Genomic DNA, 25,206 nt, shown 5'->3' with positions numbered 1-25,206 from the left:
GGCTCAGTAGTTGTGGCACACAGGCTTAGTCGCTCCACGGCATGTGGGATCTTCCGGGACCAGGGCTCGAACCCGTGTCCCCTGCATTGGCAGGCGAATTCTTAGCCACTGCGCCACCAGGGAAGCCCCTGGTTCTTTTTTAGAAATGACCAGAGCTGACATTAAGTGAGTGCTTGCCGTGTGCCAGGCATCGTGTTCAGCACTGTGTTTACATGTATCATCTCACAACAACTCTATTGAGTAGGTGCCATTATAAATGAGGAAATTGAGGCCCAGAGAAGCTGCAGCACCTGCCAGGGTTGCATTACTTTAATCAGTGTCTGTGCTAGAGTCTTGTAGAGAGAGCATTGCACGGGGTTACAAGGATGAGTTCTGGGGCAGACCATTTGGGCTCACACTGCACTCAGCCACTTACTAGCTCTGTGACCTTGGGCAAGTACACTTAACTGCTGTGTGCCTCAGTTTCCTCATCTGTAAAACAGGGATAATAGCCTTTCCTTCCTCCTAGGGTGGTGCTTAGGACTAAGAAGTAAAGACTGTAAACACTTGGTCAGGCCTGGCATATAGTGCATGCTTAGGAAAGAAGAGCTAATTTGCAGAACATGGAGAGTCAGTGTTGAGCATTTCTTGAAGCCTGAGACTATTCAGATATTTTAACATTTTAGGAAATAACTCACTTTTTATTATAAGCAATAATGTTTATAATAGAACGGTTAGAAAATATGTATAAATAAAATAGGGAAAACACTTTATACCACTATCCAAACACAACTTCTGTTAATACTTTGCTCTGTTTTCTTCTGTGCTGTTTTTAATATCGTTGTGATCATAATCATACTCTAAACAATTTTGCACCCTTTTACATTTAAAATGATAACATAATGATGATGAGTATTATCATTGTAATATCTTTACAAATATAATTTTAATGGCTCTGTAAGTTCTAAACTGCTCCATTGCTTGGTATTTGAATATTATAATTAATTTTTTTCTTAAAAATCTTTGTGAATAAACTGTATTTTCCTAAAATAACTATACTTCAGTAAAAAATGGTTAAAAAATAGATTGGGTCATTAAGAACACACATATATATATAACTTTAAAAATCTAATTTTCATAATAATCACTTTCCACCATGACTGACTTTACAAGTAGACTTCTTAAGGAATTTGTGTCTTTAAAACATCCTCGTTAAATAGTTAAAAGCAAGTTATCCTCATTCTTCTGACTCTCTGGTAGAGAAAGAGTAGAGCTTAACTTAGAATAAAGCAATAATGAACTCAATTCGGTGTTTACTAGGTGCCCATTTTTACCTTAGGACTGTTCTAAGTACTGGGTTGGCCCAAAAGTTCGTTTGGGTGTTTCCATAAGATGTTACAAAATCCCAAACGAACTTTTTGGCCAGCCCAGTACTAGGAGGGAGAGGAAATTGTAAAGATAAGTTTAAGGATCAGCCCCACCTTTTAGGAACTAGAAAGCGTGTCCTTTCTACTGTAAGGAAAAGAACTCAGACCTCTACATGGCTTAGTTCTGGTGTATGTGTGTATGTGTGTGTGTGTGTGTGTGTGTGTGTGCGCGCGCGCGTGTGTGTGTGTTCGCACATGCTTTTGCAACATTGCTTCCATGCCTCAGGCAGGCTCACATGTAGTTTCCAGTAGTGAGAGCTCAAGACTGGAGAGCACCTTGCAGTCCTGGTTGCCCATCACAGATTGATAGGACATTACTGTTTACAAGCTTCTTGCGGAATGTTGCTTGGTGCTGCTTAACCCGTGGCACGTGTCTGCTTCTAACGTGTCCCTTTGTGGGAAGCAGAGCTGAATCCTGGCAGGGAGTATGGCCCCTGCACAGTCAGGGTGGCGCAAGGCTGCTTCTCTGAGGCAGCACAGTAACCTCGGAAAGGTGAAGGGCACAGGCCCGGTGCTCTAAAAATCATCACTAGACCGTCAGCATTCATTCAGCACATTTCTTGAGGGTTTTCTGTAAAATGTCTTTTCATAATGTCTGTTTGAAAGGCTGTTTTCAAAGTCCAGAGAGATTTAGTGACTCAGAAAGTTCTTCATTCAGCAAGCTTCATGATACCTGGCACCATGTTTTTGATACCCGCCTCTTGTAGTCCTTTAGTTTGGTGGCTGAAGAGAATCTTCAGTTGGGTTTCTTCCTCATTGTGGAAATGCTGAAGAAGGTGTAAGGGTGGTTGACACATCTTCATGTATTTGCCAACGTTGTCTTTGGTGCTACCCAAGAAGAGAGAACATTTGAGCCTACTTTGGGGGGAAATTCATCTCTGGGCTGTATATTCCTTCTTGCCTGGTGGGACGTGGGGGTCAGAGGGTAGCCTGGCCAGTGGCGATTGCACAGAGTCTGAGGGGATGACTCTTACCCGAGCTGGGTTACCATTGGAGTCATGAGAACACGAGGCCTCGACAGAACAAGATATAAAGGAGAGACAGGAGCTTAGTGATGTCAGTGGTGGAAATAGGGAATAGAGCTAAGGCCAGGGAATGGAGGGCCTGGGTTACGTCATCCCAGTGGACATTCCTGATGGGCAGGTGGAGAGAGCTGGCGGTGGAGCTTATAGAGCTCCGTGTCAGAGGGAAGTTCCTCACAGGGATAGGCAGTCATGGGAGGTAGACATAGTTTCCATTTACGAAGAGGAGCTGGTTCAAGCTCTGAGAAGAGAATGGAGTATTGGGCAGTGCTCATGGTAGGAGATAGTAAGAAGTGTGTAGGAAGAAGGAGGGCTTCGAAGTTAGGAGAAGCAGCAGGGCATCCTGCAGGCCAGGCAAGGAGAAGGGCTCTCAGTTAATAGCACAAAAATGACAGAGAGCAAATCATTTGAATTAAGACCTGAATCTGAGTCCCAGACTTTGCCATTTACTGTGTGGCCTTAGTCAAGTTACTAAAGCTTTCTGGGGAATTTCACACCAGCCAATTGGGGATGATTAGAACACTTTCCATACCTGACCAAGTCGTAGTGTGGATCAGAGGAGATAATGTATTGGAAAGCACTTAGTATGTTGAGGTGTCTCATACAAAACTTAGAAAATCTGCTTTGAGTCCCAATGTCTCAATCCAGACCTTCACCTGTCATGATAACTACTAATTTTTGTTACACCCTGCCTGATTTTATAGATTCGCAATGCACCTGTGTTTTTATCATATGTTCTCAGATATGTATTGAAAAGAAGTGGGGCATAAATAGTAGAAAATAGCTTTCCTCTATATCCTGCCAGCAAATATAGGAAAATGCTAAGCTAAGCCCAGTTAGGGCACGGGGTATGTCTCTTTTGTTTAATACTGGTCTTGCTGTGCCTAGCACACAGTAGGTGTTGAGTTAATATATGTGAATGAATGAACAAATGTCTTGCCAAATTCTTTGAGCTGTGAATTTTGCATTTAAGCTAGCTGGAAGGAGGGAATCGTACTCAGAGCCACCCGACGTTGTCTTTTTAGTGGGAGATGAAGGCTATGATTTTATTAGGTGAAAACATGGAAAGAATTGTTAGTCATAGAGTCACAGATTTAGAGGTAGAGGGGACAGCAGGAGAAGCAAGATTTATTATTACCACTTTTTTAAAGGTGAGGTGCCTGTACCCAAGGATGTGGAGTAACTCTGGCTGGACAGTTTGTAACAGAAGAGAGGCAGAGGAAGGTAAAATGTTTGTCTTATTCTTTGTACCTGTAGGAGGCAGAATAACGGCCTCCAGAAAATGTCTGCATCCTAATCCCAGGGACGCGGGAAAATCTCATGTTACATGGCACACATGCAGATGGAATTAAGGTTCTTAGTTTAACCTTAAAACTGGAAGATTCTTTTGGACTATCCGAGTGGGCTCCATGTAATCATAAGGGTCCTTAAGGGGAAGTGAGAGGTGGAAGAAGAGTCAGTGCCAGAGAGATGTGATGGGAAAAAACTTGTCAGCCGCTGCTGACCTTGTGGATGGAAGGGGGCCGTGAACCCAGGAATGTGGGTGGCCTCTGGAAGGTGGAAAAGGCAAGAAAATGGATTCTCCCCCAGAACCTTCAGGAGGAACACAGCCCTGCTGACACCTTGATTTTAGCCCAGTGAGACCCATTTTGGACTTCTGACCTCCAGGACTATAAGATAGTAAAAGTATCATTTTTTTTTAATCCACTAAGTTTATGATGATTTGTTACAGTAGCCAACAGGAAACTAATACAGTTCCAGTATGGTCACCAAAGGGAGGCTGTGTCTGCCCCCGATGTTTCACCTCTGGAGAATAATGTGCTTTTTGCTATTCAGATGCTTTTGTGCAGGGTTAATTTATGCATCTGGAGAGGAAGGTGAATTTAATAGGACACAGTTTGAAAGAAATAGCTGTAATTGACTAATAAATCATCACAGGTTCCTCTTGGCCACACTGCACTTCTTTATTCTGCTACATGATTATTCTGAGTGGACCTTTCTTGGCTATCAAAGAAAGTGCAGTTAGTTAAGTCCTTCATGAGTCAGACTGACAGCAAAAGTTAGCAAAATCATTCAGAATATCTTCTTGGAGTGTTTAAACTTGCTTGTGGGATCTTGTATTGTTTAGTCTTTGAAATAAAAGTAAAATTACCATCTCTTTGTGGATTTCTTTCCCCAGTAAAGAATTTATTTACTCTCTGAAAAATGGAAGCCTATTATGACTTTTAGAAACCTCTTTTGTTGGCACTGCTGATTTTTAGCTGGAGTATCACAGGTGATTCGACTACGTATCATGTGTTTCTAACTTTCGTCTGGTGAGTGAATTCCTTTTGTCTTTCCATCTTTCCACAACCTGGTTTTTGTTTTTCTCTATAAATATGACCCATCCCTTCCAGAGCTAGATTACTTTCATTCAGTTCTGAATATTTAATAAAAGTTTCAAAAGGAAGCAAGAGTTTTTGTAGCATTTTCTCTTCCAAACAAGCTAGGGCTCAGTTCTTCAAATGAGAATAAAACTTAAATGTGGCCGAATCAGCATCGTCATTTGAAATGATGAGAATGTATTTCTACAGAAATATAAACTGAACTTTACAATGTAAAGAAGGAACAAAGTCATCTATAGAAAAGCAAGTCCAGGCCCCAGAGCTCACAGAGTACCCATTATAATCATTCCAGAAAAGCGTTTTCTTTACCGGAGAACTTACCAGCTAGCTCAGCCTGGCACAGCAACAGGCTGACACTAGCTCTTACTATTCTCTCCACTCGGTGTCTGAAAAGTATTTATTTTTTTCGTACATTTCTCTGACCTTTGGTTCTGTGCCTCTACAGCTGGATATTGCTTACAGCTAAATGTTTTCTGTGATAAAGTTAATTTCTGAAGCTTTCAATTTTTTTTGAGCCAACTTGCATGTAGCACTCAGTCTCTGTTGACAAAGTCTTACTACTATAAAAGTCCATTCTGATTTTTTTAAAAAGTCAGGCAGTTTGATTCTCCTGTGAAATAGCTAATAGTCAATGATATAATAGTTTGACTCTGACACAATCTCACGATAGCTCAGCTCTAGTGCATTTTTTAGGAATGAGTGTGGAAAAAATAAGCTATGAAAAGCACTTGTAGCCAGATGGAAAAAGAGGAAGTTTTGATTCTTTCTCTCTCTGAACAGCAGATATGCCCAAATCTTCAGAATTAACATAAGAAGCTGATAGGGCCCATGATAGGCTTAAATTTTTTCTAAGGTTTCACCTAATAATAATGATTAAAAACCAGCATGATGATATCTAGAATTTATAGCACATTTAATTTGTACATTAAAAATCATATTAATTGTGATTACTCAAGGCTGTATATAATAATGGCATAGAAATATAGTACTTTAGTCGAAAGGAAGCCTTTGACTCTTGGCTGGGCATATGGGTCTTAAAGAAGAAAAAAACCCTAAAAAACCTAAAAACTAAAGAAGTAATAGGGGAAAATTAATGTTAATGATGTCATAGCTCACTTCCCTTTTTATTCATAAAGCCCCATTTATTAATAGTAACAGCATCAACAATAATGAGCATATTCCTTCTCTGCCCTACAAGTGGCCTTCGAGGTTTCACAGAGCTCTGCATTCTGCTCGGTGAGTGTGCAGTGCTCAGAACACTGGTTGCCTTCCAGAGTGGGCCGAAATTCCCTAGGTAGCCCCAGGTCCCCGCAAACCATTTGATCAACCTTTACGTAGAAATCAGCATAGAGAAGGTATTTGAAGAAACTCTTTCTTATGTTAGGCTTTTCCCCTCTGGTTTTGTCCCCTGGCTTCCTATAAGGTCAAAAAGGGAGCCTGACATACTAGATTCTAGTAACACACTGAGTTTGATGAGAAATAAACCAGCAAGAGCTGTTGTTATTGCTAATAATTAGTGTCAACAGATCTCCTCAATCTGGATGGAAACCCCCAGATGGGCCTTCCCTTGATCGACCCCCCCGGATGTGCAGACCCCTTGCTGAGGTCAGCTGGGTAGGTAGTAGTGGGTTCCTTGCACCACTGGAACAGGGTTTCTGTTGGTTTCCAAATTGCATCTCTGAATAGCACAGAATTTGAATTATTACTTAAACAGTTGGTTATTTATGTTTGGTAAGTAACAACTGAAAATTTACCTGGAAAAAGTTTTTATTCAGAGAAAATCCTTTCCATTAGATTGCATATAGCTAGTCAGTTTCTTCTAATTTTCCTTTTCTTTTAGCCTATCCCTTAATGTCCATATTTTCATGATAGGATACCATCACTTTTATATTCACTTGAATATGACAGTGTAATCTGCATGTCTCCCAGCCTTCTTTGAGTCATTAGAAGCTCTTTCCTGCTCCATAGAATTTGGGCTGTTATTAATTTTACCTCTTATTTAAAAATCTTATCTTTCTTTGAATGTAAATGTCTTCATTTTCCCTAATGTCTATTCCGGCAACTCTAATTGCTGTTTCTTCAGTCTAGGGTCATCTTCATTAGATTAATTACTGTGGAAGCCTGTTTCCTAAATGTGCTAATAGCATGAAAATGACTTATTTCCGTGTTCTCTGTCGCGCTATGTTAAGAAACGGACAAAAAGAAAAATTTGTACAAGAAGACTGAAAAATATCAGTTTTCTTGAATGGCCCTTTTGAGGGAGCTGCACCCACTCATCTACCTGGGTGTCAGGACTTGAGTGTGAGGGGCTAAAACCAGTGTGGAGGTTGGAAAGGGGGGCTACCTGAGACAGTCAGTAGTGGAAAGAGACACAGTCCTCCTAAAGAGGAAGAGCCAAGGGAAGCAAATATACTCGCTGATTCTAACAGCCATAACAGGATGCGTACAGGGGCAGAAGGCTTGGCTTGGCAGCTGGGTGGAGATTGGAGGGAGGTGGGAACAGGTTGGGATGACGTGAAGCAGGTAGCAGGCATTGCTATGACCAGGACTGGGTGTTTCTGGTTTGCCTCTGTTGGTAGTAGGTTATGGTGTATGTATACTAGGCTGGTTTAAAGGTCTGCGGCTGGTTGTGAGCAGTCATGATGCAATAAAAATGTCTTTACAATGTGCCCAAGGGTTCTCACATATTGTTGAAAAGGTCACCCTGTCTGAGATGTTTGGACCATTATGGTGCAACTACTGTTGCTGGGTTCCAGCTGGGGCTCCTGCCTTATAACGCCTGCTTTCCAGTTCCCACGTCCACATGAAGGTGGACCAGGGGGTGACTGATTTGTTTGCACTTGATCTTTCTTCCACACCGTGTTCCTTAAGTTTCACATAGTATATCCCTCATTCTACCAGTTACATATCATAAGACAGTTTGTATCTTTAAAGCGGAGGTTCTCAAAGTGTGGTCTGGGGAACCCTAAGATCCCTAAGACCTTTTCAGAGGATCGGCAAGGTCAAACACATTTTCGCAATAATACTAAGACATTATTTGCCTTTTCGCTCTCATTATCTCATGACTATTTAGAGTACAAGTTCATCAATAAAGATTCAGGTTCCACGTTGCAAGTAACCTTTAAGGAAACGACCAGTTGTGACGTTTTAGTCTTTATCAAAGAAGAATATCACAGTTATCTGAAAAGGCTATTAAAATATTCCTTCCTTTTCCAGCTACATTTCTGTGAGGCTAGATTTTCTTCATATACTTTAACTGAAAGAACATCACAACAGATTGAGTGCAGAAGGAGATATGAAAATCTAGCTGACTTCAGTTAAGACAGACATCAAAGAGATTTGCAAAAATGTAAATACTGCGGCCTTTCTCACTAAATTTTTTTTCTGGAAATCAGTCATTTTTCATAAAAATATGTTATTTACTTTAATGTGTAATGGATTTACTTATTTTAAAATAAACTAATGAATAAATATTTTTAAAGTTTCTTCATTTAAATTTATAATAGTTAATCTGGATTTATAATATAGTATATCTGGATAAATATAATCTATATAAACGAAAGTTCTTTGGGGTTTTCAATAATTTTTAAGAGTGGAACTGGATCCTAAGACTAAAAAGTTTGAGAACCTCAGCTTTAAAATAAGCATTTTATGGATAATGCAAAAATTTGGTTGTTAAATGACATAAATATATACCATAAAATCAGATATTGATAATAGAAGTGACTTTTTTTTTTTAGAAGGGAGTCATTATTATTTTTTTTTTTAAGCATTTGTTTATTTATTTATTTATTTATGGCTGTGTTGGGTCTTTGTTTCTGAGCGAGGGCTTTCTCTAGTTGCGGCGAGCGGGGGCCACTCTTCATCGCAGTGCACGGGCCTCTCACTATCGTGGCCTCTCTTGTTGCGGAGCACAGGCTCCAGACGCGCAGGCTCAGTAATTGTGGCTCACGGGCCCAGCTGCTCTGCGGCACGTGGGATCTTCCCAGACCAGGGCTCGAACCTGTGTCCCCTGCATTGGCAGGCAGATTCTCAACCACTGCGCCACCAGGGAAGCCCTAGAAGTGACTTTTAAAAGGCACTTGGTCTGGATCTCTCTTGTCTTCTGTGCCAGTGGTTAGTGTGTTTCCCTCTTCATTCTTCCCCCTACACGCCAATTAAATCCCCTTAGCTGTAAAACCTGATGTAGGCCTTGTATAAATACGTGGGAAACAGTTACTATTTATTCTCTTTTCATAAAATGTTTCTAGTTGCCAGCAATACTTTAATAAAAGCAAGCAGTTTTTGCCCTTTTTGCCTAAGGGACACAGAGCTTTACAACAAAATTTCATTGATTTTTCAGTTATTTACCCGTTAAAATAAGAGCCAGAGAACAGCCTCCTAAGAGGAAGACTGGAGAAGCCACATTATTTCCCCCAATTTAAAGAGAGAGAGCTTGTGAAGTGGGAAGTGGCTGTGTGATTGTCTAATTAAGTCCTAGAGTCAGAGGTGAGGCCAGGGTCGGGACGTGGTTCTCCGGAGTTCAGCTCAGTCATCTCAAAATGTACCATTATTACTGCCACCTTTCTTTGGTACTCTGCCCAGTGTGTGTTCCATAAAGATTAACTGCCAAAAGAGTAAGTTAGATGCCACATGTAGTGCAGAGGGAGATGGACCAGAAGTCAAGGGCCCTGGCTGCTTCTCTAGGTTTCTCACAAGCTCACCTTGCAACCTTGGACAAGTCACCCAGCCTCCCGCGTGCTCTGGGTCATCTGTCAAATGAGGACTTACCTGCCAGGAGAGGAGGGAGGTAGTTTTAGAATGTAATTTTCTGGTACTCTATCTCATTGAATGCTCACAGCAAACCTCTGAAGTAACTAGGGCAGGTGTCATTACTTTCATTTTGCAGCTGAGGAAATACCTGAGATTATGTGATTAGTAAATGATGACACTTTATTCTTTTTCCTAACAATACAAAAACATGAACCAGTCTCTTGACCCTTGAGAAACACCTGTTCAGAGCACAGGAGATGTATTTGACTTTTCAAGGTGGAACTCTGAATTATTTCATATAGAAATATTGTTACCTGTGGTTCTTCAGGACTGGACACTTTAAGTACCACATTTCAGGAACATCCTGGGCTACATAGATATTTGTGGGTTGACCTAGGACCCTCATCGCCTCTTATAGCCTTGTTTCTTGAAAAAGGTGTTGCAAGTTCTCTATAACCTGTATATAAATAAGCTCAGAGAATACAAAAAAATTCTGCAGCTAGGTACTGTCTGTTCTCTATTTTAATGTTTATCATTTTTATTTTGTGACTTATTTGAAATCGCAATGTGGTATTACTAATAAGTAAGAATATTTTACCTGAAAGTGATAGTGTTAAAAATATACTATTTCAAAAAGCTTTACTCTATTATTTTATTATATTACATTATTATATAATATTACATAAAACATTATTAATAATTACAGGAACTTTTTTGCCCACATGGAAGGCAAATATAATTATATAATAGAAGTGAGTGGGGAAAAAATTCTCTCATCAGAAATTTCCTGTGTAAGAATAAAATTTCGTTGTACTCCATCCTCTTTCAAATAAAATTTACTTGTATTTATAGTTGGCTATACAATTTACAGTATATCCCATGAGACTCTGTATCAACCACACATTATTTCTAGAGAAGATAACTACCATTAAATAGCTGCCTCTATTTAAGTGTAGAGAATGAAAATATAAACCTTCCCATAGGAAAGGTTATAAATTGCCTTGCTGCCTCTGCTCATGCACATTTTATACCTGTCTATATTGTTCTCTTTAAAACTATTCAGAGTTACTCCACACTTTCTTATATTCTGGGGAAAAATTTTTTCCATAACTCTGTTGAGTTATGTGGCAAGGCCTAGTTTTTGTTTTTGACTCTTTAGAACTTAAGTCTTTCATGAACAGACACATCTCCCAGAAAGATTACGTACTAATCTATCATGCTGTTTTGCTCTTCGTATCCCATTAGAAGGCTATTCTGCTGGTTAGAGCTTTGTGCCATTGTATAAAGCTGCATATGTCTTGGTGGTTGTGTCAGTACTCTTTAAAGCGTAGGATCTGCGCGTGGGAAGGCTCTGGTTGAGGTCCCAAGCTTGCTGGTTGAGGCAAGGCGATATCTCAAATCATCCAAAACAAATCACCCCATCCTTAGATAACTGGATATAGTCAGCATAATCTCTCTCATTGGCTTATTCCAGAATTTAATAATATGGAAACTTGACTTGTGAATTCCTTTGATTAAACTAAGCTTTGATAGAATTAAACTTACTATTGTTGATTTATTATTGCTAAATTGATGTAATTATTTTGTTTTGACAAATTCAGAGCCTTTTAATGCCTATCTTGTCACCAACCTTGTTTATTTTTCCTGAAGTAACAATGCACACTTCAAGAATTCTGAATTTTCAAAAAAATGTGAAATTGTATTTTATAAGGTAGCAATAAAGAAATAATTCCCTTTAATTGAGAAAGGAGAATTTTGAATGTGAGCTAGTGAAAGCTGAAGCCAGAACTGGAATTTCTTTCCAGTCAACTTACCCTTGAGTAAAATTTATCCTTGATTTACTTATGTGTCAAACAAGTTATTCAAAACCCCGGTGAGTAACAAAATATATATTTACAAACCAAAGGGTTTTTTAAAGGTACTGAAGTTATGTATTTAATAAAGTGGAGGTGTTTAAATGTGGTACCATTTTTTGCAATTCTCTGAGAATAAAGGAGGGAAGGTGAAAAGGTCATTCATTTCCTTGAGGTAGTATATTCCACAGGATATTTCTCCATAGGTATTTCTTTCTCAATTGTACATGAAAAGATTGTGGCTCCCCAAACACAGTAGGCTCTTTCAATCAGAAAGAAATACAACTGTGCATTAAAATACATAAATGATCAATAAGTTATAATATAAGAACATGCAAATATGAATTACTATGTCAGTAATTTTACTGAAAGCTATAAACCATTTTCTTAAAGACATGAGCTCAGGCTTGGTTTGTTAAAATTATGGGAGGAAGAAGAACCTCACAATTCAGAGAAAAGTGGTATAGGAAGATAGTTTCGGTGTAGCCCCTTCCCTGGTGGATTCACATTTTGGTCTTCTTTGAAGCTGAGAAAATGAGCAAATGTCTGGTATCCCATACTGCATGTAGTCATTCTGATGAGCCATTGGATTTCATGATTAGTTTTAAGAAGTCATCCTACCTCTTTTTCCATCAGAGTTGTAACTACCACTACTTGCACATTATCTATAGAATTAATAGTCAGGCACTAATGATGGTAACTTTAAACTGGACCTGGATCACCATTCAGTAAGTGTACCCAAAACAATTCTTTTCTCTGCAACTCATAACTATGCCTCGCTTAGAAACTTCTTGAAAATTGGGTACCTGATTTTAAGCACGATGTAAACTATGTTTTCACAAGTTTATTGATGACTACATTGTGTGGGAAAGACATAAAGCCTTCCTGACATCAAGATAGATGATACCTTTTAGGCCTGGCCCTGGGTTATTGGAGGAGATTAGTATGAGAGGATTTGGTCTTTAAGGAGCCATTCCATTCATTACCCTGCTTTTTTTCAAGGGTGTGCAATTGATTGTGCCCCCAAACTATTAGTCTTTTGGTGACAGACATCATAAGAATAAACAGTTCAGTGCTTTCAATTTGGATGAGGTGGCTTCTGGTACAACTCAGAATAAACTTGGCCTAGAGCTATATGGTATTGCTGATGTACTTTATTTCCAGTGGTGTACTAGAGTCAGCTCACACCAGCTCCCACGAGCTGATTGAGAACAACTCTTCCCAACTGCACTTTCAATGACATCACCTAGGTAGTCTGAAATCAACCATGTTGGTAGTCTTAATACCAGGGAAATTGGCACATGCTATAAATCCTGCCTTTCACCCCACAGAGAATCAGTTGTTAAAACATTTACTAACATACTACTGCTTCAAAACCAAGAGATAGTACATTTTGCAGTTTTGAGGTTTGAAACAATATCTACCAAGAATCAATCATAAAGGAAATATCAAATAAGTCTTTTGACATTGAGAAATCACAGATTTAGCCAAACTACCTCCACCCAAGCATTTATCAAATTTATCTCCCTTCAAACTTGAAAATGATCTAGAGATTTTAAGCCTATGTTAGGATAGATAAATATGTCTTCAAATATATTTTTAAATGTTAATTTGATTTAATAGATCTTTCCGGGATCTCTCTCTAGTGTGGAGAGAGCCAGGTACAGTTACTAAGGTATATTCCCTCAGGTCTGCTAATCTTGACTGGTACTCACAGAAGTTGGCCAATCACTAAGATGCTTTCCTTTCCTTTTTTCCCCCTTTTCTTTTGTTTGTTTTATTTTTAAACTAACATTTGTCCTTTGGAAGATTACTTAGAGGTGTCTTGGGCAGGAAAGAAAAATGTTTTATTTCACTATTTATTGGACCTCTATAAAGTAATGTACTTTTTCCTAAGGCTAACTATACAATAGGGCTAGCATTCTATAAAAAAGTCATGTCTTTTTTTAAATGTTGAAAAAATATATAGTTTACATATAGGAGGATAAGAAAGCACGCCTTTATGGATCAATATGTCACTTTAAATATATTTTGAGAGTAGGTTTGTAGAATATTTTCCAACGTGAATACAACTGCCATCATCTGTTAATGATTTAAACTAGCATGAATTATAAATGGAAAAATTGCTAAGAATGATAATCCACTTATTGATATAATTAATAGGTAATTATTTCAAGTCAAAATGTTAATTAGCCAAGATCAGTTTCTGGTATTCAGATATAGTTGTTATCAAGACTTTGAAAATGATAACAACTTTCTTACCACTGCATTCTAAATTATATTTAAAATTCTTTAATTCCTTGAAGGCAGGAGAGATAATCTTGAGATCCTGCCTTCTCATTTACATTTTTCTCTTCTGGCTGTGTCTGTAAGACGCATCTTAGCACTCAGTGCATTTAACATAACAGGTGTTCTTTCCCTGCATAACATATACTTGGAGAAATGACTCGAACTAATTTAATCCAGAACATGTTAAGAAATCAGGAAGGAGATCATGCTTGTGGCTAGGGATAACCTTTTTTGTTTCAGCTGGAAGACAAAAACAAAGGTAGGCAAGTCAATTACTTTTTAAAAATATTGTTCTCCTTTGAACTTGGGAGATGTTTGTCTTTTTTCATTGATCTCAGGAGAACTATCATGTGGATGACCTTAAATTTAGCCATACTAACCACTGACAGCATCTCCCTAATTCAGCCTCACCTGTGATGTGAGGTGATGCATAGCCATGAGACTACGGTGAGCACCTCTTGCTCCAGGCATCCAACTGATATAGATGGCTACCATTCGGTGGGTACCATATATACTCCAGGCCAGTGTGGAGAGCTTTCCATACATCATCTCACGAGGTTGACAATATTATAATCCTCACTTTTCAGATGTTGAAATGAAGGGTTTGGGAGTTTAACTAACTCATCCTAGGCGTCACAGTTAGCAGCTATCAAACCCAAACTTATCTGTAAAGAGACCTCACATCAGTGCCCATCCCATAGGGTTGTTTGAGGATTAAAATAATTAGCAAATGGAAACTGCTGAGAACAGTGCCGGAAACAAGAATAGGCACTGGTTAAGTCTTAGCCGCCTCCATCATCATCATCATCATCATCAAAACTAGGTCAATCTGATCCCCAAATTGGGGCTAACAGCCCTGCCTAAAGTGCCAAGTGAATAGAACAGTCAGTGGCATTCTCTCTGCTATGGTGGCTGTGGTCTACCCAGAGGATTCCCAAATGAGGCAACGGATAAGTAGTGCAGATTTGTATGGCATTGGCCCTGCCGTCCCAGTTTAGGAACAGCTTCTCTTGGTATAAGGTGGAGTGATTTTGACTGTTTTTAGATCTGAGCTCGTGTTTTTTTTTTTTTTTTTAATTGGAATTAAACCAGGTAGGAAAGAAGTCTCGAGGAATACGGGCTAAAGCTATGGGGTTTTATGAGCAAACGTAGGCGTAATTTAAAAATTGAACCTAGGGGGAAAAATCATTGTTCCATTTCTTTTTCTTTATGTTCAACTGAAGTTTCATATGAGATCAGGTGACGAAGGGAGAAAGGAAGAGCTGAATCTGAGAGCTATTTTGAAGGTGTGACCTCTAGGGGAAGGTTTGGTGCATTTCAACTCCCAGATTTCCTGTTTGAATTTTTAAAATAGCAACTCTTGAACCCAAATGGCACAATCACAGAATAGCCTCCACTTGCTAGCACTCACCACACAGAGAACCCAAGAAGGCTATCACCAAGCAAGACCCTCAGGGTTAAAAATGCCTGAAGGCTGTTCAATTTGTGTTTATTTTCAGATCTCCTTTTTGAGGGACAGAACCCTCCCCTAGATTCCAGATCAGATTCTTTCTTTCTAGTTTCCTCTACCCAAAAAACCCAGAACAAACAAAAACACAAAACAAATCTATTCCCTAAAATGTACAGAACATTGATGCTTTCTAACACATTGTCTAAGAATAAAAAGGGGAAATCTTCTGATTTTGAAAGTGTCCAAGTACAATCAGACTCACTTTTGATATGTCAGTGAAGCAGAGGAGAACAATATTTTGGAGGGAATTCTGCAGCAATTAATCTTTAAGAATTATTTTTATTCATTCATTTAGTTACTCATAACCTATGAAATTTAAGAATAGAATAATGATTATTTCTTTTATGAAAATTTTCCTCTGGAGGAAGGGAAATATTTCATTGATTTTTCATGTATAAGAATGTGCTACCTGTGTACAATCTTTGTGATTTTGACTTAGAAAACTAATTTTCCTTAATGGGAGTAGTTTTGTGGTAGTGACACTAGGATACAGCTTGTTAGTGGGGAAAAAAGCTTATTTCTTTATATTAATATTCTGTTGTTTTTGTTTAAATTAGAAGTTAATCATTTAGGGTTAGTTATTTTGTTACATCAATTTTGATGTTTTACTGAGAAAGGAATAGTTATAATGTCTCTCTTCCACTTTGCATTCTCATTATCTAGTTCTCAGAGAAAAATTTTCTCAAATAACCAGGCAACTGGTGGAGGCACTGTTCAGGGTCTGCCAGGGGAGGTAGGATGTAGGATTATGATGGGCTTCAGATGTGCACTTGTGATGTTATCTTCAAATGAACTTACATGTAAAGTTGTACTTCGTGTAAAGGCTTTGGCGTGATAAATGTAAACACTCACAATATGCCACAATTTGGGTAATTCTGCCTTGGCATTAGGAACTTCAAACAATGGAATCAGCTCAGTCCTCTGCAGACAGGGCTTTGCTGATTTGCTCTTGAGTGTCAGGAGCAGCGATTCAGGCTGTGGGAAGGCTCCTGGCCCCTGGACCAGCATCTAGGCCGGTCTGTCTCAGCCTGGGCTGCCCGTGGGATCATCCTGGAGTTTTCAGCATTACTGATTCCTGGTCTCAGTCCCTGAGACTCTGATTTCATTGGTCTGTCATGCAGCCTGGGTATTGGGATTTTTGCTCCTCAAAGCGGGGTTCATAGATCAGCAGCATCTCATGGCCTGGGAGCTTGTTACAAATCAGAATCTCAGGCCCAGCGCCAGCACTACAGAATCAGAGCCCGCATCCCAGGTATGTACCGTCGAGTCTGAGGATCACTTTTTACAGCCCTCCTAGGCTGATGGGTCTGAATGGCAGCTGCAAATGGAAGTGGTTTCGTTCTGTAGCTGAATAATGAATTGATTTAGAAACTGTTGGAACCCATTGGATAGTGTCTAGAATAGATTTTGTTGTTTTGAAAACAGAAACATCACTGCTGCTGAGATCATTTCTATAAAGGCAGATTTTGTTGAGTACAGTTGGGATCATTGGGAGTCACATGATTCTACTGTAGACTGAGAACTTGGCAAAGTTAAGTGAAAATGTGTCAAGATATTGCCATGAATGAACCACACTCCTGGGTCCAGTCCTTGGTCTGATGTGTCAACATACCTGGAGGAGATCCATCTCTAGGGGCAGACTTGGTCTCCAAACTCATGAGAGTAAAGTATGAAAACAGACCATGGAGAATTTACAGTGAGAAATATGACTGCCACAGGGCAGTGCTTTTTCTCCTTGCAAGCAGACCTAGATGAAAAGGCAGATCATACCAGAAGGTTGCTTGGTGAGTAGGGGATCAGAACAGGGAGATTGGGTGGATGGAAAGGCTTATGTTCTAAGTTTGGTTGTTTTCGGTCCCCGCCACTAGACTGACAGCCCTGTGAGCGCAGAGACTTGTTCTGTTCACTGCTGTTCTCCCAGCTCCCAGGAGCGTGCTGGCCTTGCATGGCTTCCGCCAATGCTTCCCCCAGTGACTTTCCATATGCTCTGACCCCATGGCTGGCCAGCTTCTTTTCTTTTGAGGTCTTGATGGCCTGGTTGCTCTTTAGTCCCATTAGGTGTCTTTGCTTGCCTACACACCTGTCCCAGGTATTGCTCCTGTGTTTTGTCTCTTAGAGGCTGTCTTACTTCTCCTGTTTCTAGCTTCTCAGCAGGACCTCGGTGTAGTCCTTGTGTACTTTCCAAATTGTTTTTAGTATCATAAAGCCCACTTCCATTTTTTAAAGACCCTGAGCAGGTGGGAGAACATTTACATTCACAGCTAAGTCAAGTCCATATCAGTGAATATTGGAGCGTGGGGCAGGGGGCCCAAATCTGTTGATATTAATTGATAACTATGATGGCAACTTTGTTCAGAAATAGCTTGGCCATTGGTGAAAAGGAAGGAAATGTGTAAAAGATGGTTCCAAAGTATTAATCACTGGACACTGGGAAACTGATGGCTAATTTCATTGGTGGAAATAGAGAAATCAAGATAGGGATCTGTTTTGAAGGGAACAAGGATGAGCTTGATTTGGACTTGTTGAATTTGAGTTAAGGGAGGGTATCAATGTAGAAATGTCATGAACACAGTTGGAGAAAACATATGGGAGCTCCCAGTTGTTACTGCATTACCTCCTTTAGAATCTCTTGGCCTGGAATATTCTCATTCTTTCTACTCTCCCTGAACTGTTGGAAGGAAATGGACTATGGCTGCCCAGGGCCCTTCTCCTCTAAGTTTGCAACCAGGAAAAATATGAGAAGGATATTTCTGTCTTCATAAGAACTTAGTGTGAAGAGACAGTCTAATGGAACTGGTTTGATTTCATCCACTCCTATTTAATTTCTATGATGTCTTCTCTAGTCGCATGGTAACTTACACATCACTGTGCAATGTGAGAAGGACAAAGACATCAAATATTACTCAATGACTCCATACTTCTCTTCCAGAACCACTTCCATTGACTCTTATTACACAAACCCTCACTGAGCCAGGGATCCCAAGCATTACTGATCTAAGACCTTTTGGAGACCACCTGCTTTGACATCTATTTCAGTGCTAGCAGGAAATTTCAGAAACAACCAATTTAACTGAGTGCAAATGATGTGCTCACTGAGGTTTGGTAAAAAGCCTACAGTTGAGACCTAGAAAGTGAATGCTGTTTTCCTTCTGAGTCACTTGTGACTTTTAATAGACTGAGAACTGACAGAACTGCCAAGAAAGCAAATAGTTTTATTCATATGACTGTACAATTACTCTCAATTACTGCGTTCAGTTGATGAACATCACAATTACTTTGTAATATGTAGGACAACCTGGGAAAAGAGATTTTATTTTTGTGGGGGAAAGTGACCACAAATGACTAAAACTTGAAGCATACAGAAAGATATGCAGTAGTTTTTCTTAAAAAGTATCACAAAAATCGGGCTTCCCTGGTGGCGCAGTGGTTGAGAACCCGCCTGCCAGTGCAGGGGACACGGGTTCGAGCCCTGGTCTGGGAGGATCCCACATGCCGCGGAGCAACTAGGCCCGTGCTCCACAACTGCTGAGCCTGTGTGCCACAACTACTGAAGCCCACGCACCTGGAGCCCGTGCTCCACAACGGGAGAGGCCACCGCAATAAGAAGCCCACGCATCGCGATGAGGAGTAGCCCCCGCTCGCCGCAACTAGAGAAAGCCCGCACACAGCAACGAAGACCCAACGCAGCCAAAAATAAATAATTTTTTAAAAAGTATCAGAAAAATAAATACAACTTTCCAGAGGGCATTCCAAATGTAAGGATTTTGTTGGCTAATCGAAGTCTTTGGAACGCATATCTGGAGTTGACAGCCATCGTCAGTCTGTTTGTTCTTTAGGATGAATAGTGACGTGAGTTTGGGCCCCCATGCTTTTTCTGAACACTACAGTGCTGCGGCAAAAAACCCAATCATTTCTTTTTTAACACAGCATTTTTTGGTGGGTGGCTTCCCTTGTTCCTCCTTCCCCAACCCTCCATCCCTTGCAAAAAATAAAAAAGCTTTCAGGAGATCAGGCAACCCAAAGAAACTGCCAATGATAGTGTTCTGCTAATCCTATAAATATTTCTGTAAACCTGACTCCAGTGAGACATAATTCGGCAACTGGAGTAATGGGCCTCCTGCTGTTGCAACCAGAGTGCAAGTGCTCCAACTTGCTGAGCAATTACTCCCACGTTTCTGCCTCCCCACACTGTCATTAGTCTTCCCTACACTAGGTGTGAGATTGTAGGGAAAGTAAGGTAAACACTGCCGTTCTGTAATTAGCTGCCCCAAAGTTCAGTGGCAAAAATAGCAAGAATACGGTTTCCTTCTAGAACCTGGAAAAGCCATTTTGATTTGTTTGTGAACCCAGGTGGGGCTCGTTTATTGACAGAATGTTACTCTTCTGATCACCAGGTGATGTTTACACAATGAGATGTTAAATCCCTTCACACCTCTTTAAAAATCTGTTTCCACATTTGCAAGTGTTCTTGGAGAAAGGACCCCATAGTTAGGTGGTTGCCAGTTTGAAATGTAAAGTACTCAAGAAGTACTTAAGGAATAGAACTTTATAATAAAACAATTTAAAACATAAATTTGCTGAATTCCGCTGTGCTGCGTTGTTCATTGGGCCTGTTCAGATCATGATTAACGGTCTCCTTGGCCTTCCTTTCTTCATTTTCTTTCCTGCATCATTTCTCTATACATCGCACCTCTAAATGATCCCACTCTGATTTGATCTCTCTTTGACTTCTGCTTAAAAACTTCTAGTTGTTTCTGAAACATGCTAAGCAAAGTCTGTTTCAAACAATACCAAGGTTTGGTATTGTCATACTGGATAGCAGCTCTACTGCTAGGTGTTTGTACACATACGTGTTTGTGTGTGTGTGCGTGTCTGAGTTACTTTGTCCTTTTAAACACAAGTTTCAGGAAGTCAGGAAAGGTAGTAGCTCTACTTTAATTAACGTCCTCTTTTAGCACCTGACACAGGGTCATTAACACACGAAATGTTAGATGTTAGAGTTCATCTCCTTTCCATCAGAATTTAACTTTCCACAGGATACTGTATTTCTTTCATGCTAATCTATATTTTAATGGCCTCTAAATTGTTAATTGGAGGGTAATTAGTTCTAATCTAGTGTTAATGCTATGAACATAGAGTAAGAAGCTAATTGACATGGCAGGCTACCAACTAGAATTTTATGAACTAAAACTTTTTATCTCTTGCACAACAGTGAGTGAACTCATTATGGAAGTGCCATTCAGGAAGAAAAACTGCTTTGCCTACGGGTGTTCTGTACCTTGTGGCTGCATCGCTGATTTCTGGGTGATGGCTGACTCCTTTGACTTTCTAAGTAGAACAGCTTACCTTTAAACCAACTTTGGGGAAGTTGGTCTAAAAAACTATATGCATATTTGGTTGGCATATTTTTGTTTTCAATTGCATTTTTGTCCCCACTAGATATAAGGAACTCCTGTGGAGGCTGAAGGATGTACAAAGCAGGAGAACATCCAGTAAATCTAGATTCTAGTTGAAATAACAATACATTCACTGAGCAGTACCTAATAGTTTATAAAAGGATTTCATGTATGTGGTTTCATTTGCTCCTCAATTTGAATTATTGAGGTCAAGGCAGGTGTTTTTATACCCATTTTACAGTTAAAACAGCCAAGGTTCAGGAAGTTTATTAACTTGTCTGTGATTATGTGGTTGTTGTTCAGTGATAGAGCCACGCCAAGGACTTGAGTCTGTGACTCCTGCTCCAGAGTTTTTTTTCCTGATCACATCCTGCTTTTCTCAGCTGTTTACGCATAAAATCTTATTGTGTAATTCTAAGCAATTGCCATTCCCTTAGAAATTCAGAAAAGTTACATAATCATAACCAAGCTAACTCATCATCTTTTTACCTTCCCACTCCCAGACCCCTGAGTTAACAAATTCTACTCCAGTACTGACTCTGTTCCTCACTCAAGCTCAAAAAAAAAACTGTCTTTGGAAAGGAGGTAAAAATGATAGAAAGTAAAGAAAATCAGGTCAAGGGGTGCTTCTGACCCTTTTTTCTTTTAAAGAAAATTTTAACTGCTGCCTAAGATGTCAGTTCTCAGTTTAACCCAGAGTAGTTTTTCAAAGACAAAACCTGTTAGTTACTTTGCTGTCCTCTGGCTGGTCCTAGTCTGAGCTAGTGTACCAGAACTTTATTTGGTCGGCTTTTTAAATTTATTTATTTATAAAGATTTATTTATTATTTATTTATTTTATTTATTTTTGGCTGCATCGGGTCTTAGTTGCAGCACGCGGGATCTTTCGTTGGGGCGCTCAGACTCTTCGTTGGGGGTGCGCGGGCTTCTCTCTAGTTGTGCCCTGAGGGTTTTCTCTTCTCTAGTTGTGGTGCACAGCCTCCAGAGCGGGTGGGCTCTGTAGTTTGCGGCACATGGACTCTAGTTGAGGCACGCGAGCTCAGTAGTTGTAGCGCGCAGGCTTAGTTGCCCCGCGATATGTGGGATCTTAGTTCCCTGACCAGGGATCGAACCCATGTCTCCTGCGTTGTAAGGCAGATTCTTTACCACTGGACCACCAGGGAAGTCCCTTTGGTCAAATTTCGATTACTTAGTGCCTGCATATCTGGTACACAATCCGTGGTTTGTGTTCATGTGTTTGTTTGACTGGGAATTACCTTTTCAATCGTTTACTATTCCTTAGAAGCTCCACCAGAATGTAGACAGGAAAACAAAGACAGGAAAATCTAGTGAGTCAGCTTTGGTGTATGTGAGCGGCTCTGTCACAGCGTGGACAGCATAGAAGTTGCTGGAAGATGAGGTCTCAGCGTCCCAAGGCAGCTTCTTTCATCTTTCTCTGCCCTCCCCCGGCTCCTCTAAACCACTGGGAGATGAGAGGGACCAGGTTCTATTTGTGTCCCTCTGTTAGTTTATTTGTAAACTGCAGGTCAAAAAGTAATATTATGTATAAAATCCAGACTGGACAATTGCTCGTTTCATGCAGAGAGAGAGCTTTAAAGGAAATCAGCTGACTTCCTGACTTGCTGAATGAAGTGTGAGTTTTAGTTTCTATCCTGTTAGGAAATGACATGTGAATAGAATACTTGTATGAGCAGGCTTTTATTTTTGTCAATGGCTGGAAACTTGTAAAAAAAAAAAAAAAAAAAGAAAGAAAGAAAAGAGAGGTCTGTTTATTTTAGCATATCAAGATTCATTTCTGTGAAACAAAGGCAGAAATGGCAGTTTCTGAACCTTTGGTGGTCTCCATCCTGAGATTCCATTTCTTCTCTTCTGCCCAGAGTTGTTGGGTTGCCATAGCAACATGACTCCTCCCCCACAACCCTGTAAGATTAACTGGATACAGATTTAGCAGCAAGTGAGGCCAGGATCAAAATCCAAATTTAGGGCACTGATCACAGAAAGTGGGAGGTCTGAGGTCAAGGACCACTCTGCATCCCTCTGTGGGCTGCACGTGATGTGATGGGCGTTCTGCCCTGATGGCTTAGGTGGCACTGCTCAGAGACCCTGTCAGCCACGGAGAGCTCAACTGCCACACTGCAGATGGGATCACACCCAGGATGAGAGTTGGATAGCTGTGTGGAGGAGGAGTATTTAGTGTAGTAGTGTAACCCTATATCAAATGAAATTGCTGGAGCTGTGAAGTCAGGCATGAGACTCTCGGGCAAGGAATGATGGAGAAGGGCGTTCAGTAGGTGCTGCAAAAATAAAGGCACTCTGTGCCCAGGAATGCTTTCTAGGGGTCTTCGAGATCCTATAAATGGTGATAACCGTGACAACAATTGCTCACATTGATTGAGCACTTAGGATGCCCTAAACACTTTGTACCTCGTTTAATCCTTCTGACAATCTGAACTAGATGCTGTTATTTTAAAATAAGGGAAACTGAGGCAAGGAGAAGTTAATAAACTTCCCCAAGGTTATGTAGTTTGTAAATGGCTGACTGGGATTCGAGCCTTTGCCGTGTGACTCCTGAATCCAGGCTCTTAATTCTTGAAATACTGCCTCTAAAGCAGGGGTCCCCAACCCCCGGGGACCCATGTTAGGAAGTGGGCTGCACAGCAGGAGGTGAGCGGCGGGCAGGCCAGCGAAGTTTCATCTGCTGCTCCCCACCGCTCGCATTACCGCCTGAACCATCCCCACCCCCCCACCCCTGGTCCGTGGAAAAATTGTCTTCCATGAAACAGGTCCCCGGTGCCAAAAAGGTTGGGGACTGCTGCTCTAAAGGATCTTTACTTATCCTCTTGAAGGCTCGTAAGTAGAGTGTTCAAGGGAGCTTAACTGTAGTTTTTTTAAATTAGATTTGTTAAAAATCTTTTTTTTTAATTGAAGTATAATTAATTTACAATGTTGTATTAGATACTGGTGTACAGCAAAGTGATTCAGTTATACATATATATACATATTCTTTTTCATATTCTTTTCCATTATGGTTTATTACAGGATATTGAATATAGTTCCCTGTGGTATACAGTAGGACCTTGTTGTTTATCCATTTTATATACAGTAGTTTGTATCTGTTAATCCCAAACTCCTAATTTATCCCTCCTGCACCCCCTTCCCCTTTGGTAACCATAAATTTGTTTTCTATGTCTGTGAATCTCTTTCTGTTTTGTAAATAAGTCCATTTGTGTCATATTTTAGATTCCACATATAAGTGATATCATATGATATTTGTCTTTCTCTATCTGGCTTACTTCACTTAGTATGATAATCTCTAGGTCCATCCGTGTTGCTACAAATGGCATTATTTCGCTGTTTTTTATGGCTGAGTTGTATTCCATTGTGTGTGTGTGTGTGTGTGTGTGTATACCACATCTTCTTTATCCATTCATCTGTCGATGGACATTTAGGTTGCTTCCATGTCTTGTTGAAAAATGAGCAGAAGACCTAAAGACACATTTCCCAAAAAAAGACATACAGATGGCAGATAGATACATGAAAAGATTCTCAACATCACTAATTATCAGAGAAATGCAAATCAAAACTCCAATGAAGTATCACCTCACACTGGTCAGAATGGCCATCATCAAAAAGTCCACAAACAACAAATGCTGGAGAGGGTGTGGAGGAAAGGGAACCCTCCAACACTGTTGGTGGGAATGTAAATTGGTGTAGCCACTATGGAAAACAGTATGGAGGTTCCTTAAAAACTAAAAATAGAGTTGCCATATGATCCAACAATCCCACACCTGGGCATATATCTGGAGAAAACTCTAATTAGAAAAAATACATGCACCCCGATGTTCATAGCAGCACTATTTACAATAGCCAAGACATGGAAGCAACCTAAATGTCCATCAACAGATGAATGGATAAAGAAGATGTGGTGTGTGTATATATATATATATATGTATATATATATATATATATATACACACAATATAGTTTTTTTAAACACAAATATTATTATAATTTGAATTGTGTCCCCTCAAAAACGTTGAAGTCCTAACCCCCAGTTGCTATGAATGTGACCTTATTTGGAAATAGGGTCTTTGCAGATGGAATCAAGTTAAGATGAGGTCATTAAGGTGGGCCCTAATCCAATATGACTGGTGTCCTTATCAGAAGGGAAAATGCCAAGTGAAGAGAGACACACAGGGTGAACGCCGTGTGACGACAGCAGCGGGGTTGGAGTGATTGCGGCTGCAAGCCAAGGAACACCCGGGAAGGATAGACAGCCACCGCTAGAAACTGGGAAGGGACAAGGAAGGACTCCACCCAGAGTCTCAGAGGGAGTGTGGCCCTGCTGACACATTGATCTCAAACTGCTAGCCTCCAGAACTGGGAGAGAATAAATTTGTTATTTAAGCCACTCAGTTCATTACTGCCACCCTAGGAAGCTAATACAAATATGTTCTTATTGTACCAGGTTCAGTCGATACAGAGGCACACGGTGATGCACGAACATTCCCATTCTGCTTCATCTCCCCCTTCCCATCTTACTGACAACTGCTGATGACAATTTGTCTCCTTTCTATGCATGTATATTTACGTT

At 40.1% G+C, this 25,206-nt stretch overlaps 1 protein-coding gene across 6 annotated transcripts in view; it reads left to right on the top strand.

The window, feature by feature from the left end:
• Positions 1 to 25,206, top strand: part of SAMD4A (sterile alpha motif domain containing 4A) — a 224,660-nt gene that overhangs the window by 44,423 nt on the left and 155,031 nt on the right. The window contains exon 1 of one of the 6 annotated variants that reach the window (XM_068545295.1): positions 3,585 to 3,652. The exons of the other annotated variants lie outside the window; for them this stretch is intronic. Coding sequence (XP_068401396.1) covers positions 3,601 to 3,652 — 52 coding nt within the window. The 5' untranslated portion in view covers positions 3,585 to 3,600. Of the gene's footprint in view, positions 1 to 3,584; positions 3,653 to 25,206 lie in introns of those variants that run through there. 6 annotated transcript variants of the gene reach the window in all.

The sequence above is a fragment of the Eschrichtius robustus genome, chromosome 1, assembly GCF_028021215.1.
Source record: "Eschrichtius robustus isolate mEscRob2 chromosome 1, mEscRob2.pri, whole genome shotgun sequence".
Lineage (NCBI taxonomy): Eukaryota > Metazoa > Chordata > Mammalia > Artiodactyla > Eschrichtiidae > Eschrichtius > Eschrichtius robustus.
The sequence above is the reverse complement of the archived record's forward strand: the minus strand, read 5'-3'. Positions and strand labels throughout refer to the sequence as shown.